This window comes from Tauraco erythrolophus, chromosome 7, assembly GCF_009769465.1.
Source record: "Tauraco erythrolophus isolate bTauEry1 chromosome 7, bTauEry1.pri, whole genome shotgun sequence".
Taxonomy (NCBI): Eukaryota; Metazoa; Chordata; class Aves; order Musophagiformes; family Musophagidae; genus Tauraco; species Tauraco erythrolophus.
In genome coordinates this window covers 28,268,889-28,285,599 of record NC_141471.1, presented here as the reverse complement: position 1 = coordinate 28,285,599, position 16,711 = coordinate 28,268,889, and the positions used below count along the sequence as shown (strand labels likewise).

Below are 16,711 nucleotides of genomic sequence, written 5' to 3'. Positions count from 1 at the left end.
ATCCACAACAACACATCTATATGGACTATTTAAGTCTCCTCTCCCCTGGAAGTGTGTGTATAACTCCCATTAATGCTAATGGGCATAAAGCACATGTATTGAGGAGAAAATAGGCCCCTCACTGTGAAAATAAATGTGTTCAGTTATTTTCAGACACGATGCCGAAATCAAACAACTAAAAGTACATACTCTAAGAAGATAACATTATAAAGCCTAACTGAAAATGTCACCATTATTTTTAACTCCCTGGTCATGGACTCTGCCATGTTCTTCGGGTTTCTGCCACTTCTTGTGTCATAAAGACTATGACTGGATAAGATATCAAAAAGGGCCAAATCCTTAATTCTTACACAAGTGACACAGCTCTGATTTCACAGTCCTTGCCTCCACAAAGGATGTAAGGTTAGGTCTCATGTCTTATGTCTTCCCTTAGGCCATATAATGTTTTCTCTTTACACCATATGGGTTAATAGAAGCAGTAAACTTTAGCGTTCTCTAGAATAATTCTTTAAAACTGTGATGAATCTACTGAAGCAAAAATTCCTATCACATAATTTTTTTCCTTAACGATTTGATATCTTGATGTTTTCTGCTCTGATCAAAATTCATGGAGTCAATTCTGTCTGTTCAAACAGGTACGAAAAATTGCTCATATAGTAATGTGAAATTCAAAGACACTGTGCTTCATTATAATACAAATATAATCACAATTTTTTTCCAATGAAGCCAATGTTTTATGAATTTACAGCTGTTCTAATGTGATATTTGAACAGTCATGAGAAAAGGAAGGTTTTAAGAGTGCAGTATAAGTGGAGCATTAATGTTTTGGGGGAGTGTATTTAGGGTATTTGTAAAGTGGCCTGCTGACTTTCTAATGCAAGTAATCGCACCCATCTTGCCAAATCAGAGAGAAGCACCTTCAAGTCAGTGGATGCTACTGAGCTCTTCCAGTGGTGAGGCCTTTTCAGAAGTTGATGCTGTAGGAGACGTGTAGAGTGAAGGGTGAACTGTTGCAGCTTAGTGCCAGGCTTTGCAATACCGCTGGCTCAAATACGAGAGCTAGGTGCTCCCAGGTGCTGTACGGTCCAGCTCTCGGCTCCTGGCCCCTTGCCTCCATCCATGTGGTCACTCATCTGCTCTCACACTGAGTCAGTTTACAGAGAAAAATACCCCAAGAAAAACCAACCAACCAACCAAGTAAAGGAATGCTTCTCTGCTGATCTAGCTCCTTCCCCACAATGTGGGTGGTGACAAGCACTGCTACGGTCACAAAAACTGGACTGCGAGGAATATGGCCAGGGATGGCTGGCTGGCAGGGGGAGACAGACCACTCCTTCTAAACTGTCAGACCAGGCCCCTCATATCCCTGAGTCAGACCCATACAAAAAGGACAGTCAAAGGAGGACATATCCCAGCGGAGCCAAGGAGCTGGCCGGTGTCTGCACACTGAAGTAAAGAGGGAGCCTTAAAAGCTGCCCTATTTCTGCCAGACGCTTGTGAAGTGCGTGTGCATGCTGTGAATCCCCCCTGCATCATGCCTGAGGACAGCCAGGCACAAAATAACTCATCAGAGAACTCTGTAGGAACGGGCACAGAGGGTTAATGACTGAAGAGGCTGTTATGCCCTGTACAAGCCCTCGGTTCCAGACTCTTGAGCTGCGAAGTATTTCTGCATCTCACTTAAGGCTTTGTAGCGAGAAGAGTTGTACTGGAGAATATATGAGCATTCTTCTTTTGTAAAACAGAAAAAGCCACTAACAACACAGCAGCCCTGGTGGCATCTGAAGCTGTTGCAACCCAGAACACCTCTCCTAAATTTGGTACAGGACGTACTGCAGAGACTGATACCGCAACAAAATGAACCAGGCAACAAATTAATGAGCTCCTTCATTCATTACGAAAGAGGAGGAGGAGGAGCGGCAACGGCCCATGACTTGTCAGCAGCCATGTGGATGGACATCCATCTGTTTGCTTAAGTATGTATGGAGCTGAGCTGGAGACACTAGGGCTCTGCACAGGCAGGGCATGCAACATCCATGAACTAGAACACTTTATGTGACACTGATCTGGACTCACACAAATAAATACTGTTGAATGACTCTTTTTTTTTTTTTTCTCCCTTTTCAAGTAATAGAAGCCTGTCTTTCTTTTTGATCTGAGTGTATCACTATGACTCACTTTGCGAGTTGAATTCTGATTATACAGAGCAAAGGCCAAAAACGTACATATTACTTCTTCCGCACAGAACACTAAATCTATTTTCTCCTGACGAGCTTGCAGGGATAAACAATCCTATGAATGATCTGGTGTATGATATGCAAAAAGAGACATTTCTACAGCCTGTCTAGACTCCTAGACAAGATCAGACTGCGCTGTCATCAAAGACGTTTCCATAGCCTGTCATATCACAGAATGTGATATGAAAAAACACCTTTTCAGAACAGTCATGCAAAACTGAAAAATAAATAAAAACAGCCTGACCTGCCAGTGTCATAATGGAAATGTGTACGCAGTAACCTTAGACAATGTAGAAATTATGCCAACAATACAGCAAGAAGTTTCAGCAAACATTTGTGAGGAAAGGCAACTCCTGCACAAGTGAATACAATCCACAAATATGAGTCATGCACAAGCAATTTTGCTATGGGCCATAAAATCACTTTACAAGAGTTACAGATAATTCTGTATGTATTCTATAATGTTTCCCTACTGTGTAGAGATGGATATCTCGGTATCCTATCACAGATAACGATGGAAAACAAATTCTCTACATAAAAGCTGACTGCTCAGAGATTCACCCTTAACTTCCAAGGGATTCTAATGCCGACAGAATGCTTCATACCACTTCATACCCTACTCATCAACAAAGAGGTAAATTCCATCAGTGCCAAACACACTGCAGTTTAGATGGTTTTTGTAAGATGTAGCAGGATAAATTGAGAGCAGCCTTTGAGACACAGAATACGCATCCTGCTGTTTCTCAGCACCTACATACTCTTTATCACACGTGCACCTACCATCCTTCACAATGACATTTCTCATTTCCTCCTGGTAGTACTTTTGCACATATTCAGACATATTCAGCATCACTCAGTATTAAAAGATTTATTCTGTACATGTCATGCTGAGCAAAATCCACAGCATTAAGCCAGTCATGAAATAAGAAATACTAGAGTATTAAAAGGTGAACCCTCCAGGACCAACTTCAGAACAACACAGCTTCTTTTTGCAGCTCTACTTTCCTCTTTACGTTCTTTTGTAACTTTTTTCAACTGTACCCATAGAACCATTTAAAAAAAAAAAGTTATAAATAACACTGAAAACTTTCAAAAAATACTTCTCTCATGAGATTTTAACTAGTTAACTCTTTTGCAAGGTAGCTTTACACACTAACACACTGTTGGCAACAAAAAAATCAGGGGGGACTCCACTGAAAAAAAGTCTGGCTTATTCTTTGGAGGTGTCCTACTTGTGTACAATGATACATGATCTTTTCTCAGACTGGATATGGTATTCTCCAGGAGCTGAGCTTTAAAGAAAAATAAAACAATAATAATACCTCTCCAACATCATAGATCCATATGCGGCCTTCTGAATCACCAACTGCTACCTCCTTCCCAGCCTGGGCCCAGCGAACACGGTTGAGGGCAGAAGCTCCTTCTATGGTGACGCTGGCTGTGGGAACCTGTTGAAACAATAGGAACAGGAAGGACAATAAAATCACACTGCCTGTGAACCCGGGGGTCAGTTTTGAATGTCCTGTCTAACTGGGTGAGTCACAAGTCCCTTGGCATTGCTGGAAGTAACATTCAACCCTTGGTTGAGGGGAGGAAAAAAAAAAAAAAAAGAAAAGAAAAAAAAGAGTTCATTGTTTCTTCAATCATGTGCTAAAAAGAGAAAAGAGTAAGAGACTGCTTGGAATGAGCAGGGAAGACGAAACAATTTTTTCCCCCTAACCTCAGAGACATGCAAAACCACATCTGCTTCTTTCTCAAAGGTCACTGACTTATGTATGACCAAGAACCGACTGAGTGTAGGACTTGGCTTCAGCCCTGCCCTGGGTTCTGGCCTCTGACTCAGGCTCAGATAACCTGACGGTCAGCAGACACATCACTCTATTCATGCTGACATATCCTTTAAATCCATACTCACCTCTGCAGCTAGATGCAGAGGTCAAAACTTAGGTATTACATAAGAAAAGTCCTGAGTTAATCACTTCAGAGTGAGGACAAGGCAGAAGTGAGAACCACTGAGCTGTCATTTAGGAACTCCTACAACATATTCCCACAATTCTCTTCTGTACCCCCAGGAGACGACTTCTGCTTTAAATACACCTGGGTACTGTCTAATTTGCAACTCCCCCTCCCCATCCCAAGTCAACCAACTTAACACCTGATCCACAAGAATACAGAAAGATTCTGGTTAATGCGTGGGATGAATAAAGCAATGAACACAATCTTAGGAGAAGTATTTGTAATCTACACCGGAATGAGGGCATCAAAAGATGCTGCAGGAGGAAGGAACTGTGTGGGTGTTTGTCCCAGATAGGTAGATCATTCAGTTGATTTAGGTCACCTCATAAGACAAATGACAGTCACCTGCAAACCTGCTAATGCTTCACCCAGCTCCCTTTAATAGGAGAACCTGCCTGAGCAAGGAGCTTGTAGCTTGGCATGACAGGCTTCCAAATAAGGCTTTTTAGCTTTAATGCTTTTTAAGTCGGGGCAAACGAGATAGGATAGCTGCACAAGCAGCTCCTCCACCAGATGAATCTGTGGGAACAGGTCTCAGTCACACGGTGGGATATATATCCTTTGGGAATATATATTGCCTCAGGAATCTATAAAGGGATGCGGAACTGGAGAGCAGTCCAGGCAAGAAGAGGCAGTTGGACAGGAACCAGAGTTCAGGCTACCTATAGAGGAGTGACAGGTACTCCTGTCCCCATCGTGGGCATGCTGCAGCAGAAGCAGGAAGAAAGCAGCTTGAAGCTGGTATTAAAGCCTGGTCTGAACATTGACGAACTGACAAGATTAATAACAACAATGTTTTGCTGACTCCATCCCAGCTCTCTGATGAGATAGGTCCAAAGATCCATGAGAAAAATAACTTTAAAACAAACATTGTATAGCTTCCATGCCGCTGCCACTCTTCTCCTCAGCACTAACGCCTTCGTTGTGCCACACAAGATGAGTGACGGCAGGAAGCGGAACCTTCAGAGGCATCCCAAGGCTCTTGCTGGGGCCGCAGCACATGCCAGCGGCAGGACGAGACTGTGGAGCCGGGCTCTTTGCCCTGCCCCTCTCCCACTAGAGACTCCCCACTCCTCCTCCTCACTGACCCTGACTCGAAGCTGCAAAACCAAATTGGCATCTCGAGCACAACAAGCCTGCCAAACGGAAGAATCACCCTGGCAAAAGGCTTCATGGTAGTGCCCTGAGCCCTGCATGTGAAATGCAAGAGGATTTTGTTTGCAGAATGATGTAGAAATAATGCTGGATAGTAATCAGAAAGCAGATACCATCCACCCTCCCCCCCCCCTTTAAGAAGTCATTCAAATGCAAATAAGCTACTGGACTCATCTCACCATTGTGCAAGGCCTAGGTCCTGTCCAAGGCAGTATTACCCAAAAAAGCTGGCACGCTCTAACTCCTCGTCCCAAGTCTGTTAATGCTTAGTGGGAAAGAGACAATGGCGTAAATCTGACATAGAGTCATTGATCCATGGTAAAATTACAGTAGAAAACTAGCAAGTTTTACTCCTGTGATCACTGATTTCTAAAAAAAAAAAAATTTAATTCCAGCTAAAATTAATTTCAGAATATTTGGAAATTGGTTTCTTCAAACAACAACTAAATGCCACATTTTAAAAGGACTAATCCACTAACCAGGCATGTTTCTCAGAAAACTGTAGATCAAAGATATTTGTTTCATATACAAATATGCTCAGCATATATTTAAGGCAGTGAATTTTCACAAAATTTTTCAGAAGGCTGAAATACATAACTCTATAGCTGAGGTGTTTTTTTTTGTTAATACAGCATTCTTTCAGTGTTCCACATAAAAATAAGCAGCATGCATGCCGTAGACACCAGATACAACCCATGCTTTTTTTCAAAACCCAATGGTTTTGTAAAATCCTGCTACTATTCCACAAAGCCATCTAACAAAATAAAAAGCAATCATGAAACAGTCTTTAAAAATCTAAATGAAAAATCTTTTCTTTAGTGATATGGAGAAAAATATAGTCAAACCATAGTATCTTAAAATAGATTTGTCTGCTCTCAATAGTGAGAGGTTAAAAAACACATGCCTATTTTAGATTTCAGACATAAGAGTTTATTTTATAATGGTAGCATTATGTTTTTAAAATCACATTTGAAATACTTTATAAATTCTCTGCAGTTGGTGCTTGTTAGGTTTTTAACAATTTTGAAATGAGATTTTAACAGCTAACAGATTAAGAAAGATGCAGCCAGAAAAACCTGCACGATAAGAATATACCTTTTATTTTTTTTTACTTTTATTGCTTACGTAGTGTCAAAACCTGCTTGCGAAACATCGGTTACCTTTTCTAGAAACAGACACCGTCTTCACACTTTCAAAGTTAAGGTATGGCATGCAAAAAACATTTGATTGGGATATAACAGCAGAAATAACCAATTTTGTAAGTCAGTTTAGTATCAGTTCATAGATAAATAAGACTCATCAATAACCTACAGAACTTCTCCAGTCTTGATCAAAAAAGAAATGTTATGGACACGTAGATAAAAAATTGGCATTTGCTATCCTGAAACTATCTGCAAACCTCACCACACTGATCCATAAAAATAATATTCAGTTTCCAAAAGATTGATAAAGTGGGTAAGGATTTTTTGCCTTTTAATTTTTTTAAAATAGTCATTTATCAAATAAAAAATAAAACGTGATGAATTTCACCGCTATTACAAAAACAATTTCTGGTATCCACAGATAACATGAAGCACACAAATACCCTTGTTACTTTTCAGTGAGATTTTGAGAATAATTAGATGGATCAAATCTGTGGAACGGTCAAATGATTTTAGTTATTTTGATCAGAAAACACCCAGCTCTCGGGATAAGAGAGCTTATTTAGGGGGAGTAACACTAGTGGAAATTGTGTTACAGCTCAAAAATCTGAAGGTAGCATATTGTAACTTAAACCAGGTATGTTCTTAATTGGTTTACAAAATAATACCTAAATAATAACGTGGCTTATTTCCCAAATTAACTAAACCCAGGTCTCATTAATAACAATCATATCTAGTTCTTACACAGAGATTCTTATCAATAGCTAGCAGTTAAACACATTAATATACCTGTCATTTTCTACTGTCTTCACAAATACTTTGACATCACATTATCTGACTAAAAATAGTAATGACCGAAAAATTAGGTGTTTTAAAATGTCCTATTACAAAGGCAAAACTGCTGACAAGGACTTTTTCTTAGAAAACAGCAGTGCAGACTCAAACGGCGTAATCAATTACAGAAATCTTGAAAATTATAAACTAATTATGACCTACCAGATATAGAGTAAAAGCAAACAACGATCACTTTCAGTTACGATTTTTAAAAGAACTGCTTACAGTTCTCCCTTTCAGAGGTACTTGTGCTGCTTCTCCCGCATAACAAAACCTTGCATCTATTCAGAATCTGCCAGCTTATAATTTCTAGAGATTTTTTAAATTTGTTTCATCAGTGCTCAGTAAGGAAACCAAATGGTGTTTCTGCCTCCAGAGATCCAAATTCAATTCTCATAAAAATATAAAGCTCGGATACCACAGAAATAATTCCAGTCTGATCCTTACATGAGAGCTGGTTTTGACCTCTCAGAATGGAAATAATTTGCGAAATCAGGGGTGGCCTTGCACGTAGAAGAAAAGCAGGATTGAGCTTGAAATTATTTTTTTTCTGATGTTCCTATGTATTTATATGTAAACACACTGAAAACGTATCAGCAATTTTCTACATAGAGCCTTATTATTGATGGGAATGGGATCAAGCGGTCCGTACAAATTTTTTGGAAAGAAATTATGGTCTCATTGAGTTAAATGGCAAAACATCAGTTGATTTCAAGCAGAGCAGAATTTCAGCCCTGGTATTTGGGGGGAAAGGTAGGTTGTTGTTGGTTTTTTTTCTTTTTTTTTTTCTTTTTTTTTTTTTTCTTAAAATGCTGGGTTTTATGCTCTGTGTTTAAGCCTGCATTAATGAGAACACCTGAAGGATATGTCCCTCCCTTCCCAAAATAAATTCTGAGGAGACTCCTCCTGTATATCCTCCAGCTGTATGTGCTCTAATTAAAAAGGCTGCGCTGCTTCCTGCTCAGAGGACTTCAAAAGGCCTCACTGCTCCCCTTGACAATGCAGTGCCCGGTGCTGGTTCCTCTTACCTGTCCATGCTTATTTATGGCAAGCACCACTCACTGGAAGCCATAAACTGTGCCTGTGTTTTACTCTGTCTGAAATGTATGGCGTGTTTACGTGAAAGGTATATTAATGATCAAACTAATCTTAAAAAAAAAAAAAGTAAAAAAAATAAGGTGTGTGGTGGGAAAATACTGCTGCTTGGTCTTTGGTCTTCTCTTTTTTGGAAATAAAAAGAAACTGTCAATTAATATGTGACTTTTTTTTTTTACAGTCTGTTCTTAATTTTACGTGGTATTAAGTAAAAATATACAAGACTTCAGTTGTGGAAAAATATTTTGATTATTGTGCTGAATACTGATTGCTGGTCATCTAAGGCTGGCCTCAAACAACATGACAGGTTTTATCAAAACCATTTTTTGCGGAAACTCAAATCCACAAAAAATAGTATCAATATAAGTCTGCAACGCTTTTGTGGGTTTTTTTGTTTGTTTGTTTGTTTTTTAATCTGAAATAACAAAAGGAAAAAGAGGTGTTTGGCATGTTTAGAAAATGACTTTAAAAATACAGTATTTACCATTCTCTATCTTTGTGAAAAACTCTCTGATTAATCCGTTCTTGTCTGTGAAATTTAAAGGTATGATTATTTCTTCCCCAAAGGTCCCCACTATTTAGTTCACAGCGACGGAAAGAAAACTTTTTTGTTTTTCATTTGGATTTGTGCTTTTTAAGTTTCACAGTGTTGTCAAAACCACGACACACAGCAGATTTTAAATAGAAAAAAATGGGTGAGGGTATAAAAATCACGAAAACATGTTGAGAGAAGTGCCCTCCGCTTAAAAAGCTCCTGCAGAGTACCTGGCGACTGGGAAAGGCGGGAGGCGAGGGAAGACGGGCACGCTGGGTTTGTGACACGCCGTAGGCACCGGTACGGGGCTTACAAGTTATCGTCTCAGAGGGTTCGCAGCCGAGGATAAACACGAAGGGACACGGAGCCTCCCAGCCGAACACGAAGCACCCCCGGGCGCGGGCGGCTGGCGAAGGGCTGCCGGTGCCCCGGCCCGCGGCGCGGGCAGGCGGGCGGGCCCGGCCTGTGCCGGCTGCGGCGGTGCGAGCACCTGAGCGAGCGGAGACGGCGACAACGTGGCGTTCGGAGCGCCCGGCTGGGGCGCGGTGCGCCCTGCCAGAAACGGGGGGGCAGCATCAAAAACTGCAGAACGGGCGCGGTTCAACAGCGCACCTTAAATTAACAGGGAGGAGAGGGAGGCTCCTTGCCGAGTCGGCACCGCGGCTGTTTATTTGCGCTGGCTTTCTGCCGGGGGTGCCGCGGTCGGCCTTCCCCTTCCCCACCGCCGACAGGTACCCGAGCGCAGCAGCCCCGCCGCGGGGGAGGGAGGGAGGCAGGGAAGGAAGGCGGGCGGGCGGGCGGGCGGCGGAGGGGGCGGTCAGGCGCCCTCGGCAGCGGGACCTGCCCTTCCCGCCGCGCCCCGGGGCGCGGGCGGCTGCCGACGCCGGGCTGCCCGCGCCCCGAGGGAGCGCGGCGCCCCGCAACCCCCGGCGGGGCGGAGCGGAGCGGGGGACGCGTGCTCGGCAGCGCCGCGCCGCCGGCTCTCACAGGGTTAAGGTCTCGCCCGGCGCCCCGCCGCCCGCCCTCGCCTTCCCACCGCCGGCCGCCGCGCCGCCTCACCTCGGTGTCGTTATTCAGGTTCCACAGATCCAGGCGCCCCATCCCGTCCACGCAGGCGAAGAGCGCGGGATGCACTGGCGACCACATGACATCGTAGACATAGTCGGCATTGTCTTCAAAGGAGTAGAGCGGCTTGTTGTGCTGTAAAGCAGAGAGAAGCATGAAGACTTCGTGGCGCTAGTGCTGCCCGGGGCTGTCTGGCGAGTCTAATTAAAAACTTTGCACATTTACAAAGTGTCATAAAACTTCCCCAGATGAAAGGTCCTCGCGAAGGGTGGGACTGCGCTTTAATGGGGCAACAACTGTCCGGCGGGATAAATGAGATGCCCGCCACGAGGGGTGTGGGACGCGCGGGTGACGGAGCGGGGGGGGGGGGGGGGGGGAAGCGCCCGAGGCCCCTGCCGCTCCCGGCCGGCACCCCGGAGGCGGCGGCGGGGGAAGGGGGGTGTGCGGGAGGCAGGCGGGCACCGCCGCGCCCGCCCGAGCCAACCGCGCTTGCGGTCGCGCCCGATAAGGATCGTGAGACCGGCGGGCAGCCGCGCGGCGGCCTCCGCGGCCCTCCGCGCTCCGCGGGCGGCGCCTGCCACCTAGCGGCGGGCGGGGCGAGCGCCCGCGCCCTCCGTCCCGTCCCGTCCCGTCCCGTCCCGTCCCGTCCCGTCCCGTCCCGTCCCCGTCCTCCCCCAATCGCAGACCTGCGGGCCGCCCCCGGGCCCGGCTTCCCGCCGCCGGCCCGCGCACCGAGGCGGCCCCGCGGCGCTGGCGGGGCGGCGTGCCGAAGGCTGTCATCTCCAGAAAGCGGGAAGTCGGAGGGAAGTTAGGAAGTACACCAGGAATAAAGTGTAATTGTCCGCCATGAATTATTCATCGCATCTGGCTCGTCTAATTTTTGCATAATGGCTTCGCTAATCCCCGATCAATTAATGGAAAATGAAATTTGAATGATAATGAAAACTCCAGAGATGAAAGGAATTAAGTATTCTCCTGGCTTGTGACAGAAATCTAAACAATGGGACCTCGCGGAGGGTCTCCCTCCATCACCCGCCAGCTGCCTGCGGCGGCCTTGCCGCCTCCCTGCCGAGCGGAGACACGCGGGGCGAGCGCCCGCAGCCCCACCCGGCCTCTCCCGAAGGCTTCTGCGAGAAATAAAAGTATGGAATAAGGTGCCTTGGTACATGTCGAACTCGTGTCTGTAGGATGTCTCGGTCAGGTCCCTCTAGAATGCACCCTCGTTCATTTTGCAGAGGAAGCTATCGGGAATGCCCGCAGCGCACTGCGTAGCTGTGCGTTATTTTCCCGAAAAGTGGAGCGACTAATTGCAATTACTAGATCGCTTTTCTTTTGTGCGTTATTAATTTCGAACAATAAAGCAGCCCGTTTACTCCCGCCAGTTTGGGTTTGGGTGTCCCGCACTACGTGGCGCTTCGTTCGACGTTGGGGCTGAGAGCGCGGCGGCTCAGCGCGGGGACGGGGGGGTGTGCGCACGTGTATCGCTGTTCTGCGGTATTTGAGTATCCACATGACATGTTGTCACTGCAGTACCGTACTGCAAATAACTTAGAAATATTTCTGTTCATCACAGGTATTAAGAAAAACTATAACAAGTATCCAGAGATAATTACACGACTTTGTCCTTCGAAAAAATACTGAAGATACAAAGGGATCAGGTTCTTAGGCCAATATTTCCTATACTTGAATTAATGAAAGACACTTTGAAATATTACAGGATAAGGTCCCAGATTTTCACAACTGGCCTAATGCTTTTTGTGCATTTCCTAAGAATAGCAAACGTTTTGTGTGACAATAAAACGAAATTCGAGTAAATAAATTAGGTAAATTTGTTACCTTAAATTTATACAACATTTTTATTTCTTTTCCAAAGCTGGAGTTTTGCAAGAGAAAATGAAAAAAATTACAAGAATATTTTCTTACCTAAACAAAGTCTTGTTCTCCAAACATGTATCTGCTCAGTATAGTAGCAGTACCAGTGGAGTTCCTTACACTTGTTAGTGGAATTACTTACATGCCTACACTAAAAAAGCATTTGCAAGGTTGAGGGCCAAATGAAGACTAAGTTTTTGACGAGGAAGAGGTATTTCAAATTTCAAAGTGAATCTCTTCAACTGTGAGCTGTATTTAGAGTGGGCCATACAGATGCACAATGTCTATCTGCTGTATTGTGTGTTTTCTCTGAAAATACCTGATTTAGGTTCAAACACATCAACTGTCTTAAATGCTGGAAAAATGAGCATTGAACACAATAGTGTACAGAAGGGAAAGGAAATTTGGTCAATTGCTAGGTGGTTGGTATTTTTCTTATTCATGGGAAATGTGCTGCACATATAGCACTTTAATGTTTAACATCATGAAAGAAGTAACAGAATACCACAGAAGTAAGAGGACTATTAAGGTATCAATCAATGGCAGATTTCAATCAGCATTTCCTTTTTGTCAACATATCAAAACTTGTTTTGATCTTATTTCGAGCGTGACACTTTTTTAATGCTCTTTCTAGTTCTGCCAGTTTATTTTTCAAGTCATGCCTAAAGACCAAGGCATTAGAAGGAAGGGTCAGGAGATTTGGTTCTAGTCTGTATCTTGCTGTTCACGTGCTGGCTCTGGCAAATAGCTTTAGCTGATGTGCCTCCGTTTCCCTGCTTGCAAAATAAAACACTTTCAGAGTGCTGGTATTCGAGGTGAAAAGCATAGCAAGATATGCAGTGTGCGTTGCCTTTTTCGTAACAGTGGAAATACTCAGTCAGATAGGAAGTTGGAGGAAAAGCTGGACAACAGGAATAATACGGCTTTTGAGAACGATCTCAGACATGCAATGAGTGAGCCATAAATGAATGGAGATGAATAGGAGTGAAGCACTGTAAGAAATTGGAGCCATGTGAGCAGCCCAAGCCAAAGGGAAGGTCCAGTGCAGTGTGGTTGGACAAACAGGGAGAAAGACCTATGATACAGCACTGCCAGGCAATGGAGCTGACGGGCAATGGGGGCCTTCCCAGTGCCCCCAGAATATCTGCCCTCCCAGCTGGAATAGCCTTCAGTGGGGAAAAATAAGGTATTTCCCATATTACGTCTTTTTGCCTTGCACCCTTTAAGTAGAGAAGAATGTAACAACTGCATCAGGCCAGGCTGAAGGTCCCTCTTACTTAGTATCCTGACTTCGGTAGGAAGAGCAAGTGACCTTTCTTGAAGCTGACATTTCATCCTGGTCTGATTTTGCCCACTGAGAGCAGTTATGTGGATTTATTGTGAACACTGGATTTGTAAGGTTAAGTGTGTGTATAAATGTTTGCAGGACTTCCTTACTGTAAGCCTGTTAACTAAGGGCCCAGGCCTGCAGATTTTTTTCATGTAAGGATTTATGAGTAGGGACCGATATCGACCACTTTTAGAAAATGTTGAAATGTGGAACCATGTAAAGGTCACTTTAAAGCAGTTTTAAATTACCAAAACTTCAGACTTTCACAATCTATAACTAACATATGGCTATTATTATAAAACAACTGAAATTTAAACTTGATGAGCTTTCATTCTTAAATATCAACCCACTCTGTTATTCAATAGAACAGAAGAAATAGTTTAAAGCAGTATCTTCAGACAAACTTGGGCCAAATCTACTTATTACTGAAAAAGAATGTTTTGGGGGAAAATGTGGCCCTACTGAATCAATAGTGGTTTGCCATTGATTTCAATAGGACAGGATTCGGGAATTTAGTGGGAAAAGTGAAAAATCCAATTCCAAGGCACGTGGTTTTGTCTTATTTATTTAAGCATGTGGTCAAAATCTCTTGTTCATCCTCAGCGTTCGTATACGGGCATTGTTTAAAAGAACAATGCAGAGTGAACATTTTAAATGCATGGGAGCTGTCTAGGAATTAGCACTTGTCTATGAAATAAGAAACTCACCTAAATAAATACTACATATTTATATAAAAGAAGTATTTTTTTTCCACATATACATTTAACCAGTCTATTCCACTTCTTATTTGCATAGAAGAATTATCTTTAATCCAGGAGGCGCCACACATAAAGTAGCTAATTATCCATATAAAGGAATGTATACGTATCCACAGGTTTTAACTAGCATCTGACTTCTGAAAAGCCGTGGAAAAAGCTATTGGCTTTGCCTGTTTCATGAAAGGAGCGTTTTACACATTGGCACAATTTCTGTGGGTGTCAGCTCCGCCTAAAGGTACTTCCCTGGACGGTACCTTCAGCAGTAGAGATGTATGGTGACACCACATACTCCATTGTCTCCCCTTCCTTCTTTCCACTCCACTGCCTTCCATTCTAAAGACAATAAGCCAAACCCATACTTCTGGCTAACACTGTGTTAACAACACCCATGAGTGTTGTGTGGTATTATAAGTTGATTCAAGCTAATTTGATTTTTCTAGGTGTGCAGCAAATATGACAGATTCAGTAGTCCTGGGCATAGAAACTTTCCGAATGATCTGATGTGTTTGTTTAGGCTCAAGCTCTGGCTCTCAGGCACTCGTAAAGAGCAGAGCCAGAGCGGTCCTGAGCAGAGTGGCTGCTCTTGTGTTTGGCCCTTGAACAAACCAGGGAATGGAGGCTGGAACTAGATGATCTTTAAGGTCCCTTCCAACCAAACCATTCTGATTCTACGAATTTGGACCCTATGAGACTGACTATTGTATAAGTAACCTTTATTTGTTAAAAAAAACCCCAAAACTTTAAAAATTGTTTCAAAGGAAGACATTTCTTCTGGCACAGATAACACATACGGAAGTGAAACTGTTGTCTTTATTTAAAGCAAGTGTTATGGTGTCACACTGACCAGAGGGATGCAAAAGAGCATGGGATAGGGCACAGCTTGTGGGACATCCACTCAGGTTAGGGTCTGAGCTCTTTCACTGTTTCTAGATACCCTAGCTGCAAGGCCCAGTCTTCTCCACCTTGAGAGAGACAATCTTACTTTGCCGAATCCAGGCTCTTGTTTTCCTTTCTGACCCTGCCCGTTAGCCAGGCCAACACAAAAGATGCAGACAGTATAAGCAGAAACTAAAAGCTGCTGGGAATTTTGAGGCAAATATTCCTCAAATCAGTTTTACCCTCGTCTTGACATTTCCTTCTTCAATGGACTCCTTCTTGGGACACCAGCTGTTACCTGTTGTACTTGTACATGCCTCTTGTGATGGGGAGTAAGTCATCTGCTGTGTATAAGGCTCTACTACTCTTGTAAGCCTTCATGTTCTCCATTTGTATGGAGTCAAAGAGGCCCTGGTTTTTATTCAGGCTGATTGCTCTCCATGGGAGTTTTGCCACTTCTGGACTGCCATGTTTCTCTCAAATCTATTTTCTAATAGTTATGATAATTTAGGATAATCCAATAGATCCTACTTTGATACTATACTTGTAGGACTTGCCTTAGTTCAGGTTGTGATAGCTTTTAAAAGCTATGGCAATCCCAGGAACTGTTACGAGATGCCATAAATCACAGGCACTAGTTACATGTACATCCCTGATGGCTCAGCAAAGCCTGTCTGCATTCTCCCTGAAGGGTGTAATTATCCCACAGACCCTGACGCTATACAACTCACAACTTGCAGTGTGCTCCACCTTTTCCAGGGCTAGCTAGATCTTCAAGGATGGCAGTGGGAAAGCAAAAGGGGGATGTTTGTGCCCTTCAGCTTTAGCCATCCAATGTTACTGGCTAACTGAGGTGTCCTAAACTGAGTTACACGAGTAATAGCTCCTTTACCTGTCTTTAAATTCCTTCTGGCAGTCAGATTCAGTGCTAAGTCACAGATGAGCCTCTGGAGCTCAATGGACATTTCACCTGGCTATGACCTATGTACGTATTGTATCATCTTGTTGTCAGATGATTGTTAGGTCACTGAATGAAGTCTAAACTGCATTTTTGGGCAAGGGAACAGGCTTCATTTTTAGATTCAGTAGCAACAGGGGAAAAGAAATGCGTGTGGAAATGATCCCTACACTCTTCACAGCCCTGTTTTATTTAAGTACTGTAGTGTTACTATGCTGATTGGTTTTTGGCATCCTAAAAGTTGCAGACAGTCAAGGCAGAAAACTATTCCCTTTTAGAAATAATTGTTCTTGCAGAGATGCTGAAACTGTTGCCTCTCTTAATTGCCAATAATAAAAGAAAGTCCAGTATTTTTGCATAAACATGTGGGAATTATTATAGGTGGAGGAGGGGACAAGGGTGAGACTGAAAGGAAAGCGGCTATGAGAGCAGACCAAGTCTGGAGATAACATGATGATTACATTTTTGTGGTTGCCTTCAAAGTCAAAGCGTCACGGGTGAGCATACAAGAAGGAAGGAAAGAAAAAAAGATTTGATGATTGGCACAGGCAGTTTTAATGAGAACCGATCTTAATGTCCAATACTGTGGCATGGAGAAAAAAAAAAAACAACAAAACACAACTTCGTAAGTCAGACATCACCTGACTTTTAGGAGCATCAGAAAGTCAGACAGCAGAGCTTCTGGGGTCTGTGGAGATAGCCTGGAAGCTATACTGACAGGTAAACTGCTTATTTGGTTAATCCTCCTGAACCGTTTTAAGTCCTCTGCAGAGATGCGGCACCTTCAGGCTGTGCTGCCAGACTTCAGTTGTTTGCTTTGGTCTTCCACGTCTCTTCT

The 16,711-nt window shown here is 43.5% G+C and overlaps 1 protein-coding gene across 4 annotated transcripts in view; it reads right to left on the bottom strand.

Annotated features, from left to right (window-relative positions):
- The window catches only part of DYNC1I1 (dynein cytoplasmic 1 intermediate chain 1), a 177,262-nt gene that overhangs the window by 15,328 nt on the left and 145,223 nt on the right, over positions 1 to 16,711 (bottom strand). For all 4 annotated transcript variants that reach the window (XM_086614292.1, XM_086614294.1, XM_086614293.1 and 1 more), the window contains 2 exons: positions 10,074 to 10,214; positions 3,560 to 3,685 (listed from right to left, as the gene is read on the bottom strand). In XM_086614292.1, coding sequence (XP_086470418.1) covers positions 3,560 to 3,685; positions 10,074 to 10,214 — 267 coding nt within the window. The remainder of the gene's footprint in view (positions 1 to 3,559; positions 3,686 to 10,073; positions 10,215 to 16,711) is intronic.